Source organism: Raphanus sativus, chromosome 6, assembly GCF_000801105.2.
Source record: "Raphanus sativus cultivar WK10039 chromosome 6, ASM80110v3, whole genome shotgun sequence".
NCBI classification, from domain to species: Eukaryota; Viridiplantae; Streptophyta; class Magnoliopsida; order Brassicales; family Brassicaceae; genus Raphanus; species Raphanus sativus.
The window spans coordinates 25,604,681-25,625,552 of NC_079516.1; the positions used below are offsets into that span (position 1 = coordinate 25,604,681).

At 33.6% G+C, this 20,872-nt stretch overlaps 3 protein-coding genes across 5 annotated transcripts; all 3 read right to left on the reverse strand.

Annotated features, from left to right (window-relative positions):
* Positions 1–963: 963 nt before the first annotated feature.
* LOC130495676 (uncharacterized) lies at positions 964–3,392 on the reverse strand. The gene is made up of 9 exons (XM_056987123.1): positions 2,498–3,392; positions 2,191–2,415; positions 2,002–2,094; positions 1,796–1,897; positions 1,620–1,712; positions 1,410–1,511; positions 1,234–1,326; positions 1,026–1,127; positions 964–969 (listed from the first exon to the last, which is right to left on the reverse strand). The coding sequence occupies exons 1-9, from the start codon at positions 3,287–3,289 to the stop codon at positions 964–966; spliced, it is 1,608 nt and encodes a 535-aa protein (XP_056843103.1). The 5' UTR covers positions 3,290–3,392.
* A 1,528-nt stretch (positions 3,393–4,920) lies between these two features.
* Positions 4,921–6,599, reverse strand: LOC108807436 (uncharacterized). 2 transcript variants are annotated; one of them, XM_018579725.2, is made up of 3 exons: positions 6,303–6,598; positions 5,697–6,000; positions 4,921–5,609 (listed from the first exon to the last, which is right to left on the reverse strand). In XM_018579725.2, the coding sequence occupies exons 1-3, from the start codon at positions 6,372–6,374 to the stop codon at positions 5,074–5,076; spliced, it is 912 nt and encodes a 303-aa protein (XP_018435227.2). In that variant the 5' UTR covers positions 6,375–6,598; the 3' UTR covers positions 4,921–5,073. The 2 variants fall into 2 exon arrangements, with proteins under 2 accessions (XP_018435227.2, XP_018435226.2); XM_018579724.2 differs by having other exon boundaries at positions 4,921–6,000; positions 6,303–6,599.
* A 12,989-nt stretch (positions 6,600–19,588) lies between these two features.
* LOC108808908 (bZIP transcription factor 27) lies at positions 19,589–20,872 on the reverse strand. Of its 2 annotated transcripts, XM_056988050.1 has the most exons (3): positions 20,275–20,871; positions 20,064–20,140; positions 19,589–19,907 (listed from the first exon to the last, which is right to left on the reverse strand). In XM_056988050.1, the coding sequence occupies exons 1-3, from the start codon at positions 20,756–20,758 to the stop codon at positions 19,836–19,838; spliced, it is 633 nt and encodes a 210-aa protein (XP_056844030.1). In that variant the 5' UTR covers positions 20,759–20,871; the 3' UTR covers positions 19,589–19,835. The 2 variants fall into 2 exon arrangements, 1 of the variants encoding a protein (XP_056844030.1); XR_008935292.1 differs by having other exon boundaries at positions 19,771–19,907; positions 20,064–20,872.

The following is a 20,872-nucleotide window of genomic DNA, read 5'->3' on the forward strand; positions in this document are numbered from 1 at the left end:
TGAAGTTATTTTCTCTGTATTCTCATTTTCTCCGAGAGTATTCACTTGCGTTAGTTGATGTGTATCAGAAATTTCTTCTTCATCACATATCTCCTCACCATTTTTATCATCTGTTGCACATCTTTTAACACGATAATTTGATTCTTCTTCATTATCATAACTGGGTGAACTTTTTGCATAATCAGAGTTGGCTGCATTCTGATGATCTTCATTATCATAATTGGGTGAACCATCAAATACCTTCAAGATATCATGTCATATTAGTTAAAAGAAAATAACATTTAAAAATATTTATAAGTGCCTAGTAAAGTGATTTGCTTACCTTAACTCCTAAGACATTCTGTATTATTTCAACTCGTTTACCCAAATCATATACCATTCTTATTAGCTTATCGAGTTTCTCACTGTTTGACCTGGAACCATCTTCACCTTGATCTTTTTCTTTATTTTTCTCATACGCATCATATTTTCTTTTCTCTTCATTCTTCCTATGCTCTTTCTCCTAAACAGATTCAAGATGGGTTATAATTGTTAAAATTAAAAGTCTAATCCACTTCTTATATAAGCATATTCATCCTTCAATTCTGATGAAACAATAGGAAAAGAACATTTATAAAGCATTATAAAGATAATTATTTACCTTATTTCCTCTTCCTCGTTTCTGCCTTTCAACTTGCACAGGCTCCTCCACTTCTGTATCAGCTTCCATTTGTTCATCTTCTTCTTCCACAACTGTATGCCCCTATTTCAAAAGAGAAAAAAAAAATAAGCAATATCAAATTTATAATGGCTTATATTTTTTTTAAAAAATGATAGTCTGGGTTTATAAAGGTTTCTAAATTAGCTTACTTCATTGGCTTTTGAAGTTTCTCTTTCTTTATCACCTTCGCCCACTTCAGCCTCAGCTTCCAGTTGTTGTTCTTCTTCATCTTGTGCTTGCTCCTATACAAACATATTCATCATTCAATTCTGATGAAACAATAGGAAAAGAACATTTATAAAGCATTATAAATATAATTATTAACCTTATTTCCTCTTTCTCGTTTCTGCCTTTCAACTTGCACATGCTCCTCCACTTCTGTATCAGCTTCCATTTGTTCATCTTCTTCTTCCACAACTGTATGCCCCTATTTCAAAAGAGAAAAAAAATAAGCAATATCAAATTTATAATGGCTTATATATATATTTTTAAAATGATAGTCTGGGTTTATAAGGGTTTCTAAATTAGCTTACTTCATTGGCTTTTGAAGTTTCTCTTTCTTTATCACCTTCGCCCACTTCAGCCTCAGCTTCCAGTTGTTGTTCTTCTTCATCTTGTGCTTGCTCCTATACAAACATATTCATCATTCAATTCCGATAACAAAATAGAAAAAAAAACTTTATAACACATTATAAATATAATGATTTACCTTATTTCCTCTTCCTCGTTTCTGCCTTTCAACTTGCACAGGCTCCTCCACTTCTGTATCAGCTTCCATTTGTTCATCTTCTTCGTCCACAACTGTATGCCCCTATTTCAAAAGAGAAAAAAAAAATAAGCAATATCAAATTTATAATGGCTTATATATATTTTTTTTAAATGATAGTCTAGGTTTATAAAGGTTTCTAAATTAGCTTACTTCATTGGCTTTTGAAGTTTCTCTTTCTTTATCACCTTCGCCCACTTCAGCCTCAGCTTCCAGTTGTTGTTCTTCTTCATCTTGTGCTTGCTCCTATACAAACATATTCATCATTCAATTCCGATAACAAAATAGAAAAAAAAACTTTATAACACATTATAAATATAATGATTTACCTTATTTCCTCTTCCTCGTTTCTGCCTTTCAACTTGCACAGGCTCCTCCACTTCTGTATCAGCTTCCATTTGGTCATCTTCTTCGTCCACAACTGTATGCCCCTATTTCAAAGAGAAAAAAAAATAAGCAATATCAAATTTATAATGGCTTATATTTTTTTTTTAAATGATAGTCTGGGTTTATAAAGGTTTCTAAATTAGCTTACTTCATTGGCTTTTGAAGTTTCTCTTTCTTTATCACCTTCGCCCACTTCAGCCTCAGCTTCCAGTTGTTGTTCTTCTTCATCTTGTGCTTGCTCCTATAATATAAAAAAAAAACTTAGCAATTTCAAATCTGAGAAACCCTTATAAAACATCAAAAGCGCAATAAATTCAGAGTTTTGCTGTACATTAACCTTATATTTTTGCTGAACATCTTTGTCTTCATTTCCTCTTTGTTGACCAATGTCTTCTGCTGTAAGAAAAACATCTACAAAACCTTGTTCCCAATCGCTTTTCCTTAGTTTGTATCCTTGTTCAACAAGTTTTACAACACTGTCCAAGTCCTTATCATCATCATGTGTTGGGTTAACCAAATGTTTGAAATTCTCACATAATCCTATCACTGTAGTAACCACACCCTGTAAAAAAGATAAAACAACGCTTTATAAGTCTCTGTGATTCTCTTATTAATAAATTTATAAACGTTAGTAAAAAACTTACATTGCTTTTCTTCTCCACTTCCAACACTTCGGTTATTGTGGGAGCCCTTGTTGAATCCCAATGTAGACATAATGGATCTGAGGAAGCGGTTACCTCGCATGGCTTTCCAAAAGCTTTACCAAGAATAGGCACTGATGACATAGCCCACAAATTTTTGGCTAGCACAAAACCTCTCACTTCGTAACTATCTCCTGTCCACCAACTTGTATTCAAACGCTTGATACTCTTTGACAAAATTTTGTACGCTAGTTTACCCCAAGGCAATCTGGAAAAGGTATCGTAGTTCTTATAACACAGTAACCTTTCCTTTGGGATTAGAGAGCTCGGGTGTCCTGCAAGAATGACCCCTTCTGTGATTATTGCTACTCCCATAGACAGCCTTTCAAGCCTTTTCATTGTTCTTGCTCTCTTTTTGAGCAGATCATATAAGTTCCTTACTGTGTACTTATCGCCTTTGCTCAACATCCAAAAGTAGGGCTTTTTCTTGTTTGGGAACAGAGGCTCTCTTGGTGTTGTATCTTCCTCACACGCTAGACCTGTAGTCAGATAAAATTCCCTCATGGAAAACCTCATAAGTTGATCGCAAAACGTGAACCAGAGATCCTTCCCTTTGGTCAATACTCTTCTCTGCATTAGGAAATGAAATAGATTCTCCGAAAACACAACGCTACTCCTTCTTGCCAGCTTCACGATGCTTCCTAGGTGTGAGTTCTCTATTTGATCAAACTCTTCCTTTCCCAAGATTTGTGCAACCTCAGAAACGTAATCAATGCTCGAATGTTGGATGACCATTTTGGGAATGTCTGGTGGTTCTGTTCCAGCTCCATAAATCCTAGGAGGCAAACTCAAATTTGTGCAAAAGTCATTGCTATCTAACTGCAAAACGAGATAAAAATATGGAGTTAACTTTTAGTAATGGTCTAAATATAAACATCTCAACACTGCAAATAATAGACACTACATCTCAACACTAGAAGTAATAGACACTACTCCTCTATTGCTAAATCGTTCTTCTTTATAAATGCTTATAAATCGTCTAGTTGTAGTTTTAACAATATCCAGAAATCCAGATTTATAAGGGATTATAATTATGTAAAAAATGCGAACAAGTGTTTGCTATTCCAAAATCTCAATTTCAACTTGAACTCCAAATCAACCTTATTTGCCTTTTGGATAAAAGCAAATTTGTAAAAATCAAGGATATTCATCACAGAAACTAGTTTTCTTATATCTAACCATTCCAATTAGAAGTCTAAACCTATAGTCAATAAATTACAGAGATTAGAAACTTACAAATTGTGAATTTGGAGTCGACATTTCCGATGAATAGCTCGTCTGCTTAGGCGATCGTGTGAGAGAGAGAATCCGTGTGTTAGCTCGTCGGAGATCTCTCAACGGAACGATGGCGACGACTTTCGATGACGACCACGACGACTCTCGATGACGACGACGACGATGAATCCGGAGGAGAGAAACGATGGATCTCGACAGAGCGAAGAAGGTAGCGACGGACGAAGAGAGGTGGGTGATATGTTAGAGATAGGGTAGGGTTAATTTAGTCTTTTTCACACTACTGAAAAGTGTATTTATGAAAATGTCCCCAAAGTAGTGGTAAACTTGAATTGTGGTACTACACAAAGTGTAGTTATAAAATTCCCCCAAAAATTTATAGGTCGATAAAATTAATATTCAAATGAACAAAAATGAACAAAGAAAATCAAGAAAAACAACACAAATGAAAATAAAATCATTATTAAAAACAAAGAACTAGACTAATATCAAATAAAAAAAATTCTCTGTAGAAATTATTTTCATAGTATTTTATAAAAACATACACAATCATATATATTATTTTAGAAAATGCTTTCTAAGAAATGAAATATATGCAAATATATATGATCAATAAACTAATGACAATTAAAACAAAATTTTAGGAAACTCTTAAAATATATGTTAAACTTAGTTAATTTTATAGATTTTTTAATTTTTTTCAAATCATCAAACTGCACACAAATTCTGGTTTTAGTGATCTTCTTAATATTATCCCAAACTAAATTTAAATTATATATATATATATACTTAAATTAGATATGACAAGTTATGAATAAAATTATTATATAATTTATTTTTAGTTTATATTCTTTTGTTTGAACCAAACCAAATCCAAATTGAAATAGAACTATACAGAAAAAAAAAACTTAAAAAGTGAAACCAGAGCGAACTACAGGTAGTTATATTTGGTTTTCTAATTAAGAAATTGCATCAAAACAAAGAAAAAACATTAAAGAAGAAAAATCAAACATACAAAAACTATAACCAACTGGATTGTGTTTTGAATGCTCTCTAGTCTCTTTGTTACAAGCTATTCATTTACATTTCAAGTCCAGTAAGTCACTCTAGGAGCAAGAGAGACTCGAATCACCTTGATGTAAAACTAATTTTAGTATACTATTTATATATATAACTGTGCATCTACAAGACTACAAAGAATCACACATATATCTCCAAGTTTAATGCTACCTAAAAATGCATATAGGAAAACAATTTGTTGGTCATGTCAACCCTCTCTGAAGAGATCAGAACGGGACAGTGAATGGCAATGCGTGTAGTTCTGCTTCTGGAAGAAAGTTAGCAGTTGGCCGCCACACCATCGAACTACTTCCATTGCTGGTTGTCTGAATGCTAACTTGATGATGATGTCTTTTAGCACCAACCTTCATGAACAACCACAATTCTTGATCTTCAGAGTCGGTGAGCTTGCTCTGAACCCGATCAGGGGCCCAGTTCTCGATGAGATTCAAGAACCGCACAGCCGTGGAAGGAGGGCATTTGCTGCATAGCTTTGAAGTTCCAACAGTTTCTTGATGAGTCTCTTTACCCAGTGGCTTACTGATTCGACTGTCTGATTCTAGAGGAACAGTTTTCTTCTCTTTACTGAGTTTTGTTGTGATTTCTCTCCTTCTCTTCTCTTGGCAGAGCATTAAAGGGTCTAGTGGAGCTTCATTTGCAGAAGCATGATCAAGGGACTCGCTAGGATCCTCGTTGGTAATCATAACCTCAGCATCTTGATGTTCATGCTCTTTGCCATGTAACAAGATCCGTATGCTGGCTTCTTCAAACCCAATAATTTGAAGAAAGAGTGTCATCATCACGTGAAGCAAAACAGACCCAACAACAACAAGTAAACAAACAAACTCACCAGAGCCGTACTGCCTACCATCGAGTAGCAGCGGACTCTTAATATGATCCGGTCTGCTGCTATCACAAGAATTCTGAGACGACGTTTGATGCTCAAAATCCACTGTGAGACAGCTCTTCTCCAAGCACTCAAGCTCGTCGCCTGTTACTAATCCGCGGCCATCATCAACCTTCTTACTAGCATCTTTCCGACGTCTCTTATGATGACGGTGCTTCTTGCTTCGGTGGGCAGACTCATTATCCCTCTCCTTCCTCTTTTTGTCCTTCTTGTGTTTTCTATCTCTCTTAGCTCCCTCCTTTGCCCCCTGATGTTTTTCAAAACCAATGCAACAACAACAGTTAAGTGTCCGTAACTTTCAAAACCATTGAGAGGGACAGACACAACAACATACTCTATTGCCATAAGTTTCCTCCACATTGGTTATCTTGGAACTGTTAATCAAAATTTTAAAGTAAGATTTTAATTCCCATCTAACAACTCATGCTTTCTCTTTTCCAAATCGATTTCGAGACAAGATATTGAAACAGGAAGCTGAGCATTCAGAAACCACATGAACTTAGGACATTCAGAAACCAAAGGCATGGACTTTTTGATTGCTCAACCAACCTTAACCGATTCGATCAGAGACCCATCACGAATTATGTAGCCAGGTGGTGGGAATGGGTAACAACGAGACATTCTCTCACAGAGCAAAAGTCAGACCGAAACCCTAGATTGGTTACGAGAGAACCCGCAAGTAATTAGGGACTTTTCTTATTCCGCTACAGAATTGGAAAACACAATCGTGAGGGACATGATTTTGGGAAAAGAAGAGAAGAACGACGAAGAGGGGTCACGACAATTCCCAGGCTTCGAAGCTCTACGATCCACAATCGTTCTGTTATTCTCTTTGCCATGTGTTTTATTTATAGACGCACGGGTTGCGTTATAACGAACAAAAGGTGTATTTTGGGCTGTTGCAGGAATACTAGTTCTGAGACTCAAAAGCAAGCCCATAGAATGTCAGATAGGCCCATACAGGCCTATGATTCGAAAGCGAGACGAACCAGAATTTTTTGGTTTTTTAATCAGGTTCGGTTATGTATAGATTGAGAACTGATGAAATTCATTTGGTTGTGGTTTGATTCGATAATTTGTTTAGTTTGTTTTTTTGCCAGATAAAACCTCCGATCAAACTGGTGTAATTTATACCAAATCATATCTGAAATTGTTAATCAAATCAATTGGACTATTCAAATTCAATTAAAATCACTCGAAACTACAGTAACTTAACCGATTTTATTCTAAATTTGAACCATAAACATTGGTTCAATTCAATAATAAATTGTAAAATCGAACCCAGCCGAAATTTTTAATAGTTTAGTTTGGCAGAAACTTTCCACTACAGATTAACCGAAAATCCAAACATAAAATAAGGCGCAAACACACTATTTCAAACTTCCGACAAACTTAGAGTATCTCCAATTTACTATACTAAATAAACCTAAACATAAAATATCGATTGAACAGGTGTAGACACACCGTTTCAAACTTCCGACTAACTTAGAGTATCTCCAATCATTACATCAAATTTAATGTTGAAATTACACTAAATTAAATATTTTTCTGTTAACTTTTTTTTTTGTTATTTCTAACCATAATATAAGATATTACACCAAAATAATATTATATATTTTAATATTTTTAATGTTAATAATTTTTATAATTTTATTATTGAAATTAATAAATAATTATTCTGAGGTTGATTGGTAAGTGCTCTATCTTTAGACTTTTTGCTTTGATATTTAGGCTCTAGATATATTGCTTGTAGTTGTAGTTTTAAATTGCTCTGATTTTTTTCAACATTCGTGGCACATAATCAAGAAGGAATTATTGGATGGTTGAATCGAAAGGCATAGAATTATCTGTTTTTTCAACATTCGTGGCACATAATCAGGAAGAAATTATTGGACTTAATTGGTAAATGACTTCATTACTTCTGGTGAATTGGACATAAGGTTAAATATGACAAACATTTGCCTAATCCCAAAGACGGAGAGGCCAACAAGGATGAAAGAGTTACGGCCTATCAGTCTGTGTAATGTAGGGTATAAAATCATTTCAAAAATATTATGTCAGAGGTTAAAGGCGTGTCTCCCATCACTTATCTCGGAAACTCAGTCAGCTTTCGTGTCCGGATGACTGATTTCAGACAATATACTTATTGCCCAGGAAATGTTTCATGGATTGAGAACAAATAAGACGTGCCAAAACAAGTTCATGGCTATTAAAACGGATATGAGTAAGTCTTATGATAGAGTGGAATGGATCTTTATCCAAGAGGTACTATCAAAAATGGGGTTTGATCATCATTGGGTTAAATTGATAATGGAATGCATCTCTTCGGTTCAATATAAAGTCGTGCTGAATGGTCAGCCGAAAGGACACATTGTTCCACAGAGAGGTCTTCGACAGGGAGATCCACTGTCACCTTATTTATTTATCTTGTGTACGGAGACATTGATTGCTAATATTAAAAAAGCAGAAAGAGAAAAACAACTGACAGGCGTAAAGGTGGCTAGAGCATGTCCATCGATATCTCATCTACTTTTTGCAGATGATAGCCTCTTTTTCTGTAAAGCACAAAAAGAGGAATGTCGGACAATACTCAGAATATTGAAGGAATACGAGGTGGTATCAGGGCAGCAAATAAATTTTGATAAGTCTTCCATCCAGTTCGGACACAAGATTGAAGAAGTGGTAAGACATGAATTACTGGATATATTAGGAATACAAAATCAAGGAGGGGTAGGTTTCTATTTGGGAATACCTGAAAACCTAAGCGGATCAAAAATCCAAGTATTTGAATTTGTTCAAGAACGTCTGAACACTAGAGTCAACGGTTGGACCTTTAGATTTTTTTCCAAGGGAGGAAAGGAAGTAATCATAAAATCGGTGGTTACGGCTTTACCGAATCACATCATGGCCAGTTTCAGTATACCAAAAAACAGTTATCAAGAAACTCACGAGTGCAGTGGCTAAATTTTGGTGGAGTCCAGGAGGATCAACTAGAGGTATGCACTGGCAATCATGGGACAAAGTTTGTTTATCTAAGGAAGATGGAGGACTGGGCTTCAAAGACCTTACGGACTTTAATACAGCTATGCTAGGAAAACAATTCTGGAGATTAATAGAGAAACCTCAGTCTCTATTTTCTCGGGTTTTCAAAGGGCGATACTTCAGGAATGCATCGCCTTTGGAACCTATAAGATCATATTCGTCATCTTATGGATGGCGAAATATTGTTTCTGCTAGATCTCTGGTTAGCAAAAGACTAATCAAAAGGGTGGGATCAGGATCATCCATATCAGTATGGAATGATCCTTGGCTCCCATCCACCAGCCCGAGACCAACAAATAAAAATAATCACAATCTTTATCCGGATTTAATGGAAGACTCACTCATCAATGAGAATTCGAGAACATGGAATATTCAAGCAATTCAGAGTCTGGTTGACCCTGAAGATGTAGAGACTATTCTAAGTATCCCACTCAGCAGGACTCTGGTAACGGATCGGGATGGCTGGCACTTTACTAATAATGGGAGATACACTGTTAAATTGGGCTACCAGATTGAACGAGTGTATCCTGATAGGGAACGAGTCTTACCCCAGTTAGGCCCATCTATCACCCCTTTGAAGGCTTATTGTTGGAAAATACGATGCCCACCAAAAATGAGGCACTTTCTATGGTAAATGTTATTTCGATGCATATCAGTAATGAAGAACCTTACAGCAAGAGGAATAAAAGGCGATACTATGTGTACTAGATTTGGAGACCAGGAAGAATCAATTAATCATGTCTTCTTTGAATGTCCACCAGCAGCCCAAGTTCGGGCCCTCTCGAGGATTCCATCGAATCCAATGACTTTTCCCTGCAACTCATTATTTACAAATATGGATTATTTTTTCTGGAGGGTCCCTCCAGTAATTGATGATCATCCCTTTGTATGGATATTATGGTATATTTGGAAGACACGAAATAATAAAGTATTTAGCAATCTGGATATTGATCCACGGGAGACACTTAAGTTAGCCGAAACTGAATTCCGACTTTGGACAGAAGCGCAAGATTCCATTAGCCACTAAGTGGAACCCTCTACTGTTTTAGCGGAACCAAAAATTCCAGCTATACCAGGTCGATGGTGTTTCTCGGTCGGATCATGGAAAGAAAATGATAGGTTTTCGGGTCAGGGGTGGTACAGTACTCCGGTAGGATTTGAGGGTTTGATGGGCGCAATGAATACAAGGGTGAGTCTATCTCCCCTACACTCGGAGACTGGGGCTCTTATCTGGTCAATGGAATGTATGAGAAACTTAAGGCAGTTCAATGTTACGTTTGCAACGGATTGTTCGCAGTTGGTGAAGATGGTTTCGGAACGAGATGAATGGCCAGCCTTTGCAAATTATGTAGAAGACATACGAAGTCTGAGGAGTAGTTTCAATGCTTCAGAGGTGATCCATGTACCCAGGACGAATAATAAAAAGGCGGATAGTCTAGCACGCAGTGCAAGAAAACAATCATCTTACATCGTTCACATGGATGCGGATCCTCCATTTTGGTTCACAGAGTGTATATGAGTCTGTAATGCTGCTGACAAAAAAAAATTGCTCTGGTTTATTTCTTCAGATATCCAAAATACGAAATAAAAACTGTAGAAAAATTGATTTTCACAGCTAGTATTATTTCATTTTTCAATTTTTTTTGCTCTAGATTCATTTTTGAAAACTAAAGTATGATTGTTTCATAAAATTGCTTTAGAAAGAAAAAATGGTTGTCCAAAGATTCTACATTTACCAATCATCCCCTCTATCACATTTAAATATTTTGTTTGTTAAAAAAAATTAATTAAATGTTTATAAATTTTATTTACATTTATATTTTCTGTTTAACAATTTTATACCTTTTATGTGCTTATTTCATATAAAATGTTATATTAAAAATTACAAACTACTAATTATGAAAAAACATAATAAAATAATATATTTGTTTTAATAAAATTTGTATTAGTTAGTAATACAAGTTAAACTATATTATAAAATAAAATAAAAATTTTAGTTTAAAGTTTTGTGAATTTAATAGTATTACATACAATTTTAATTATTTACTATTAAATCTAACTTTACAATAATGTAATATTATTAATTGTTCATTACTTATTAAATATAACTTAAATAAAAACTATTATTGATATTTAAAATAAAATTATATTACAAGATAAAGTAAATGATAATAATCATCTATTGATCTCTTATTTGAAAATAAAATAAAATATATAAGTTCTATGATGTTTTATTTTTTACAATACAACGAAAATGATAAGGGCAATTCTACAAAATAGACCTTTTCAAGTTTTTGTCACAAAAAGAGACCCTAGAAAATAAAATGACCAAAATGTTTTATTTAGTAAAAAAAAGACTTTTATACCCTAGATATATAAATACAAATAAAAAAATAAAAATAAATTTATGGCAATCCTCCAAAATAGATTTTTTAAAAGTTTTTGTCACAAAAAGAGATACTAGGAAATAAAATGACCAAAATTTTTTATTTAATACGAGAAAAAATTCTTATAACCTAGATATATAAATACAAATAAATTTATTAATAAATAAATAAAATAAATTATTTTTATAGTGTAAGATTATATGTTTTTAAATTCGAACTTATTATATATTTTTTCGAAATTATTTTTTCAAATTTTCTTTTTGAAATTCGAAAACAATTTGGAATAGTTTTTAAATTTTTCGTTTTAAAAAATTTAATATTTATTTTTTTGTTTTATAAAATATAAACCTCAATCTCAAATCTCTACCCCTTAACTCTAAACCTTAATGTCTTGATTAATTGACCTAGTGGGTATAAGTGTATGTTTAACTTTTTAATGAAACATTTTAGTCATTTTTATCCTTAGAGTCTATATTTTTTACAACAAACTTTTTAGGTGTTATCCTAAGGTATTTCTCAAATGATAAACACTTAGTGATTATATTTATGTTTAATTACAAATTTGAAACAATTAATAATAATTATTGAACTATATAACTAAATCAAAGATGATAAAATATGTATACAAAATATTTGGTGTGATGAGATATAACATTATTTACTCTACATTATTTTTGGTGGAACCAATCAAAATCATTCACTCTCTTACTATATTTTCTTCTTTTATCTCTCTTTACTGTAATTCTCCAACCCAGATTTGTTCAACCTCCATATTCAATTTGGTATTTATCTTCTCCATTCGCGAAGAATTAGAAGCTTTAACTTCAAATTTGTGTTCATAATTAAGAACAATGGATCTCTATCTATTTGGATAATCAAAAACACTGGTATAATTATTAAAAAGTCGTAACAGATTAGTATTTTGATTTGATGAACTAAAAAACGTACTAAAACTTGGTATGAAAAGAATGGTATAACTATATATAATTATGTATAAACTATAACCGTACAACTTGTATAACTTGGTAAAACTATACTGGATAACTAAGTAAAATTGTATAGTTAGGTAAAATTTTACTGGCTAAACTCTATAACCTGGTATAACTATATTGAGAAAACTGTATAACTAGTTAAAATTTTATGATTAAACTGTGCAACTTTTTCTAACTTGATTGTTAATCATTTTGATTTTTACAGGAGACGATGAGTTCTTTCCAAACATACACTTTGATTATGAAATATATCATTATAAATTCGGAGATGGTTATGAATGGATTCCAAACGAAAGTAACTTGTATGCTAGTGGATAGGATAATATGACCATAAATCTATGTACAGAGAGGCTGAATTTGAGTTATATTTCATTGGTAGTAAAACTTAAGAGGCAATTGAAGAAGCATACCAACATCTTAAGGTGACTCAGTCAGTGGAAGATGTTGTTATTCGAGATAAAGAAAATGTAGGTATTGGTCTAGATAATGTGGAGAGCATGTGAAAGATTTAGTTGATTGAGCATCACACCATAGCCGTTTTGAAATTAGTATTTTGAACATTGAGCTAAGAATATTAAGAATTCTGATTTATTTCGATTAAAGTATACATAAAAGTGCATACTTGCTCTTGAAAAAGTTTAAATTCGGGAATCACAAGGAAATGCACACCATGATTAGTTGCATCTATTCTTCAAGATGATACTTCAAGACGGTAGAAAAACTAAATAAAACTTAGTAAAACTGATAAAAATACATTAATTTGAAGATACAAAATTATAAACTTGTTTGGTTGTTTACAAATATTATGCTTATTATTTGTTAGTATTTTCTAATTTAAATTCAAAATAATTATAGTCAAAATTTTCATCAAATAACTGTACTTATTTATAATAGAGGAAATACCTTGTTCTTTTATACTTTTTTTCTTAGTACTGACTTGGACATTACAAAACTTATATATGCCACAAAATTAATTATATTACAACATGATTCGATGAGATATGATTGTAGGAAACTAAATATAAGTGGTAAACTAATATAAATCTTTTGAGTACAGTAAAAGTAAAAAATGCCAAAATAAAAAAGTAAAACTTTGAAGACTTTTGTAAAACTACAAACTTGGTAAAACGTCGACCCCAAAAATGCTTTAAAAAAATTTCCAGCCCAAATTTCAGAAATTTTTCTTCCCAAATTTTTATTTTTTCGAGACCCCAATAACGAAGTTGGTAACTATAATTGCTTTAATTTTCAGGGTTTTCTCATTTCTACTATCTTCTCAATCCTCTCAACCTGTTTTCTTTTATCCTATTTCCTCTTTTTCATATTTTCACCTAATAGGCATTTTTTACTTTTTTCGAGAAAATTGTGGTCAATTAAGAAGAAAAACTCTGAGGCTACCTATTAAGTGCTGATGCAGCAGCGAGAGTATCATCGAGAAGTACTCCAAATCTGATACAAATTCTTATCATATTATTGATGTCTTCGTGTGGTTTCTCTTCGTGTGGTTTCTCAAACGACCAAGAGGATTAAAGACCCAATAATGGAAGAAAAATTTTGAAAGTTGTATGTTATCTTATTCCTACTATCATGGTATTTTTGAGATTTTGGTTGTACAATTAATTATAACTTCTATCAAATTAGTTCATTGACGAGTTTTTTTTAGTTTTCAAAATTTGACAAATGAAAAACAAAATTTTTAATAAAGTTTACCGAGTTATACAAATAGAAAAACAAAAATAAATACCAAGTTATACAAAGTTTGACATACAAAATGGAAAACTTTGGCAAATTTTTAGCTAAATACACAAATATGAAAAAAGTAATATTAAATTTTACGAAGTTTGACAAACAAAAATTAGATACTTAACCAAAGTTATCCTAAGTTACACCAAGTTCTACGAACATAAATAACAAACCAAGTAACATAAACACAACAAAGTTAGTGTGTTAAAAGAAATTATACTTCTTAAGGCAACTATGAAGATTAAGAAACCCTATAGTGCGAGGAAAATAATGATAGTTCTAATGTTGTCTTATTTCTAATAGTTATAAGAACTTGGATGTATAACTAATCAAAACTTGTATCACCTAATTGGAATGTGAATATTTTTCCAAGTTTGACCCAATTTACACAAACACTAAAACAAAATAATAATAAGTTTTATAAAGTTTGACAAACAGATATGAATTTTGACAAACTTTTACCGAGTTAAACAAACACAAAACAAAAAACAAAGTAATATCAAGATCTACAAAGTGACAAACAAAAATGAAAAACTTTCGCAAATGTTTACTGAGTTACACAAATATTAATAACAAAATATTAACCGAGTTACCAAGTTACAAAAACTTGTATTGGTTAACAATGATTGATTTTTTTTCTGCCACTTATATTGGTTGCCAATGGTTGATTTGTTTTTCATTGCTTCTTTCTCGCTTTGTTTATCCCCACGATATTTTCTCCATATTACTTCTACCATCATTCTCTCCTACACCCTTATCCACACTCTATTTTCATCTCTCCACTACTTAAACCACCATCTTTCTCACTTTGTTCCATGTCTCCACCATCAGAGGTCAGAAAGTTTCATTTTTGTTCTTTGAAACCATCATTTCATTAAAAAAACGTAACTATCAAATTAAGTCATCATCATAAAATTCAAAAAGTATTACTAAGTTATACAATCTAAACTAGTTAAATTTTTGGGTTCGTTTTAGTAATACTTTGTGAATTTTATGATGATGACTTAATTTGATAGTTACGTTTTTGATAGTTACGTTTGTGAATTTTATGATGATGACTTAACCTGTTGTATCAAGTTTTATTAAGTTTACCATTTTGGGTTCGTTTTTTCTTCTCTTTTGAAGGATAATTCGTGATTTGTTATTTCATTTTTTGGAGAAAAGTTTGATTCGTCTTTTATTTGAAATTATCCTATCTTATGTGATAAAAATGAAAGAAAATAAGATTTGATTTGTTTCATTGAAGAAATTAAAAAATGAGTAAAACTTAAAAATATATTTTTTTGATGAAATATTTAATTTATTGATCAGGGCATAATAATGTATATATACAAAATAATAGGATTTCAAGCTAGGGATATTTAAACGGGCTCAAAGCCCGCGGGCATAACGGGTGGTATTTAAACGGGTGGTATTTAAACGGGCGGAACCCGTACCTGTTTATTTATATAAAAATGTCAATGTGTTCATCGCAGGCTGCCTATTAAGAGTATTTATTAAAGGGTTTACCCGCGAAATAAAAAGGTGGCCATTAAATTTTTTTTTGTAACGGGCTGTTGGTTTACTCTGGAACATATAAATGTGTTTGACTGTTGTCTGAACTTATTTACTCTATAACTTATGGAACCAGGGCCGTCTCAAACTCTATAGAGACCCTGTTCAAAAAATAAAACAAGATCTTTTTTAAGAATTTAAAATCATTTATATGTTTTTCGGTAAAATATTATTATATCAATCTAATTTTTTAATCTAAATAACATCATTTTCTAGCTTTTTTATGCAAAAATCATCGACCAAATTTTTTTGATTTGGATGGAATAGACATATTTTGGGGTTTTAATTAAAAATTTATGAAAACACTTCTTTGAGAATAAGATTTTGTCAGTTTTTTTTTTAATTTTTTATATCGTAATCAGAAGTTATTATCTATAAAATTATAATTGAACAATAGAATCTGTATAGTGGTAAGAAAAAATTGTAGAATATTGATTTCATTAGACAAGTTTTTGAAGACTCTTTTTTTTTTCTCGACAGAAGATAAGACTAATTTTTCTTCTGTATTTACTATTTTTCAGAAATATTAGTGAAAATTATATATTTCTCTACCTATTTATAATCACTAATTAATAATAGTTTCCTAAACATAATCAAATTAGAATATTAACTTTCTAAACCTACATTGAATATTAAAACAAACACCAACTTCTATTTTTTCACTTTCCAAAATATATAATTGATATAAATGCTAATTAGTTCCTAACTTATTGCATTTTTGTTGATTGTGTTAACAAAACTAATTTTATAATTTATATTAATTGGTTAATAAATACGAAAATTAGATTTAAATAATAGTTATCTGATTTTTTAAAATATATGATTTTATATGTATAGCTATTACAAAACAATATTATGGACCCTCTAAATTTTGGACCCTGTTCGATCGCTCCAGTTGCACGTGCAAAAAGACGGCCCTGTATGGAACATGTGGTTTCTGTGTCTAAACGTTATATAGCTTATCTGATGGGAATGTCTGAATGTTACTTAGGATTATGGAAGCACGTAAATTTTAAATTATAGGACAGCGGCACAAATTATAAAGATTCCTCGGTGTATCATGGATGTTCTGTTCTGTTTGCAATATGATTTGTGATGTTGTGTTTCCTGGTTTGGCATATTTTCAGATAACGACAAGATGGAGAAAGAGGATCGTTGGTTTGAGATTAAAAGAGGAGGATGAAATTGGTTTCTATCTTGTTTTTCTATGGTTTGCTAAACTTTATGTACTTTCAAAATTTCTATGGTTTGTTATCTTTCACTTTCTAAGTTTCAGATTTTATGCATTTGCAAAATTTAAATATGTATGAAATACACCAGGTTTATTAAATGTTACTGAGCATGTGAAATAATTAAAGTGTGTAAGTATACGGACAAGCAAAGAATAAATGGTCCCTCGTCTCGTCTGGCTCGCCACAAAAGAGACAACCTTGCGGCTGACCCCATCTGCTAGTATGGTGGCCTGTCGAGCGTCTATCACGGAAAGCTAGCCAAGTGATGAAATAGAAACGAGGCACCCCTCGGGAGAACCAAACGATCTTGCTCCACTGAACTTCATCTTTGCGCTGTCTGATTTGTTGCCATGTACTCGAAGCTATGAACTTATCCCCATAGTCATCTGAACCATTCCTCCACAAGATTCCATCAAGGACATGCACAGTCAATGTTTAATGGGTACTGATGAATCATCTGCACCAGTTGCTGTATGTGCTGATCACGACAGATCCGAAACGTCCAACCACCATCAGCAAAAACTTCACAGATTCGCGCATTCCTTGTAATATGTCTAACTTTTTAGTTCCAATTTCACCTGCAATGTCTATCAGTCTCCCTGCTGGAAGCCACAGATCCGTCCAGAACTTCACATTTTGGCCATTTTTATGTCCATATGAATGAATTGCTTTGCAAGCGTACGGACTCTAAAAGATTTTCCGCCATACCCAAGAACTCAGACCTGTATCTGTCATATCCCATAGAGTCTTCCCCTGCATCAAGTATTGTCTCACCCACAGTCCCCATAGCAAGTAAGAGTGAGCAGAAAGTCTCCATATTAGCTTCAGAATAAGCATTGTACCTACTTCGTGAACACGGCGAAGATCCAAACCATCTTCGGCGAAGGGACAACATACATCAGCCCAAGCAACTTTCGACATAGATGTATTGTTTGGGGAACCACTCCAGAGAAAAGCAGAGCACATGCTCTCAATCTCATCCATGCAAGCTTGGGGATGACAGAAAGCAGCTAACCAAAAGTTTGTAATACTCGTGATTACTGACTTAATGAGCTGCAACCTACCAGCGTATGACAGAGCCTTGCTTGTCCAAGATAGAAACCGCTTCCTGGTTTTTGTGATCAAGGGCTCGTAGTCATTTTTGTTCATAAGCTTCATTTTGAAGGGCAGTCCAAGGTACTTGATGGGCAGCGCTGAGATGAAGAGACCAGATTCCCCGCTGCAGCTTCAAGTGCTTGTTTTCCTCTACCCGCAGCAAAAACAGTTGACTTGGCGACTTTGATTGCAAACCCCGACATACTGGCAAATTTATAAAACACCCCGAGTGTGTTCCTAAGTGAGTCCGGAGAACCGTTTGTAAAGACTACTATATCATCTGCAAAACTCAAGTGCGACAGATTAATATCCTTACAATGGGGATGGTGTCCTATGACACCATCAGTAGCCGATTTATTGAGTAGCTTGGATATGACGGTGCTGACAATAACATAGATATACGGAGATAACGAGCATCCTTGCCTTATACCTCTGCTACTTGAGAAGAACCCCGCTAAATTCCCATTGACAGAGACTGAAAAAGCTGCAGTATCAATACATCTCATAATCCATGTCACAAACAGATCCGGATAACCCATTGCACGCATACTTCTCAATAAACTCCCAACTAACAGTGTCAAACGCCTTAGAGATGTCCAGCTTGATGGATGAGTTAGAGGATATCGAGGACTTGTGATAGTCTTTGACAAGTTCTGTAGCAAGCAGAACATTTTCTAGTAGAAGTCTGCCCTCCACAAACACACACTGATTTAAATGTATAGCCTCATGGAGTGTAGCCTTCAGCCTCTTAGCAATTATCTTTGAAACCACTTTATAATGACGTTGCTGCACGCAATAGGCCTAAAATCTTTCATTTTCTCCGCATCACTAGTCTTGGGGACCAGAGAGAGTAGAGTCGCATTGATACTGCGAAGCATGAACCCAAACATGAAAAAAGATTGCACAGTCGTGACAAAATCTTTTCCTACCACCTGCCAAGCTGCCTTATAGAATTCCATAGGGTAACCGTCTGGCCCCTGAACCTTATTCGCTGGCATTGAGAATAAAACTTCCTTTATTTCCCAGCCAGGACTAGAGCCTGCATCATCGCCACCATCCCCGTTGGACAGCTGTGGTCAATGATCCGAGTAAGTTCTTCTATGGAGACACTCTTCTCTGAGTTAGTAGAGCCGTTTAAGAAAGATTCAAAATAAGAAGTAGCTTCTAACTTGATATCCGTTGGAGTAGTAAGGATCCTACAATCTCCCGTGACAATCCTTCTTATGGTGTTTCTGATACTTAATTGATGTCTAAATTTTTATGTTTGGATCTAGGTGGGTTTGGTTTGGGTTTGGATAGTCTACCTGATAAATTTGTAGATAGCTATATTTAGTCTCATTTAATTGTCTTTTAATAATTTTCTGATTTAAATAAATAATAAATTTTCTTTAAAAAGAAGAGTATGTGAGAATTTTTTTCTTTTCGGTTAAGAGTACTACAGCCTTTGATTCCATCTTTGCTATTATGTGTTTTATCTGTCTCTCTATTTTCGGTTTCTCGTTTGGTTTCCGAACTAGTGTAAAAATAAATGTTTCGAATCATTTTTATTTGATAGTAGTTCTAAAAACATGGAGGCATTTATAATTGTTTGTTAGACACGCCAAAGTTGAGAAAAACTCTGAAATTATTTCAATATTAAAAGTTGGAAATATAAGAATTCTGAATCTAATATTTTCTGAAAGAATATCTTTTGTCTCATAGTAGTATTCACAAGACGAAGTTGACAGTGATAAGTATAATCTTCTTTGACATCATGACTAAGACCTTTAATTGATAGTGAACCAGTGTAATAAGCAAGAACTACAGTGCTATTAAACAGTGAAAAAGTAGGCACAGGTTAAGTAGAAAAATAGTACACAAGTCAAGAAGGGTTGATAGGAAAAAAAAAACACAAGACTAGGAAAGATCGCTTCATTTTTACTAATAAGATACGTTTCTACACTCCCCAAAACTACTACATCCACAAAATTACCTTAAGCTAAGAATGTACATAGTTTCCCTGCTTCTCTTCTACATGACAGGAGTTGGATGTTTTTCTCAAAATGGAGCTGTCCAAGACCGTTGAAGCTTTCTCTTTGCTTGGTGTTGAGTTGCTTCCGCCATTTTCAACTGTTTTTCCCCATAACATACAGAACAAAGAAAAAATTGACATCACTCTACCAGCAATCTTTCACTCACAATTAATCTCCTTAAGAGTTAAGATAAGAAAAAGGTTACTGCACATAATAATGTAACATTTTAGAATTGGACTTCAAAAGATTGTACCTGCTCTTCTTGTCTCTTGAGTCTTGCATTTTCCTTCTGCAAGTGAGATACTGCAAGCTCCAGCTCGTTTGTATATGCCTGAAATATAATAAAAATATATACCATTTTTTTAATACAGAGAAGAAACTGTAGATTCAACAATAAATTCAGTTTCTTTTCCTTCAGTTCACATGAAGTTGATAAGGAGAAGAAGAGTAAGGAGAGAGACATTCCTGTTTCCTAGCCCTGGACCGAGCAGCAGATTCTCTGTTCTTGATCATACGCTTATGCCTTCTGTCTCCTCTGCTTTCATCAGAATCTTGGCCTCCTCTTTTCTTCCCAAAACAACCAAACCTCGCAGATTCATCAAAGTGGGTGTTAATGGAGCGAGGGTTCAAGCTGAGAACAGTTTCAGGAGGAGGAGGAAGAGAGCGGTGGAGAGTGGTGGAAGCAGAAGGTGGTGGTTCTTGATTCAAAGGCTTGTTGAGGAAATCTTTGAAGATGGAGTTATTAGGGTTTTGATTGCTCAACATTGGCTCATGATTTATGTTTAGCTGACGATGTTGAAGCGACGCAAGGTTTATTTCTTTCCATACTTCTTCCATGGTGACTTGAGTCATGTTATCGGCTTGTGAATGTGATTGAGGTAATGGATATGATAATGAGGAAACTGAAAAAGCACTATGATTGATCTTATGCTTTGCTGATGACAACATTGGAGATCAGAACAACACCAAAAGCTTTGTATCTTTGAGTGAGAGAGAGTAGAGAGAAGCTGAGAGACAGAGAAAGAGAGAGAGTTTCTTCTCTTTCAATCTCTCTCAATAGTC

Excerpts from the sequence above, each read along its gene's own strand:
- LOC130495676 (XM_056987123.1), bottom strand. The coding sequence starts at position 3,289 with ATGGTCATCCAACATTCGAGCATTGATTACGTTTCTGAGGTTGCACAA. Across the intron at positions 2,095-2,190 it reads ATGTTCAGCAAAAATATAAG|GAGCAAGCACAAGATGAAGA; the intron begins GTTAATGTACAG and ends TTTATATTATAG. Across the intron at positions 1,713-1,795 it reads AACGAGGAAGAGGAAATAAG|GAGCAAGCACAAGATGAAGA; the intron begins GTAAATCATTAT and ends ATGTTTGTATAG.
- LOC108807436 (XM_018579724.2), bottom strand. The coding sequence starts at position 6,374 with ATGTCTCGTTGTTACCCATTCCCACCACCTGGCTACATAATTCGTGAT. Across the intron at positions 6,001-6,302 it reads CTCTGATCGAATCGGTTAAG|GGGGCAAAGGAGGGAGCTAA; the intron begins GTTGGTTGAGCA and ends GAAAAACATCAG.
- LOC108808908 (XM_056988050.1), bottom strand. The coding sequence starts at position 20,758 with ATGTTGTCATCAGCAAAGCATAAGATCAATCATAGTGCTTTTTCAGTT. Across the intron at positions 20,141-20,274 it reads GTCCAGGGCTAGGAAACAGG|CATATACAAACGAGCTGGAG; the intron begins AATGTCTCTCTC and ends TTATATTTCAGG. Across the intron at positions 19,908-20,063 it reads TCAAGAGACAAGAAGAGCAG|TTGAAAATGGCGGAAGCAAC; the intron begins GTACAATCTTTT and ends GGGGAAAAACAG.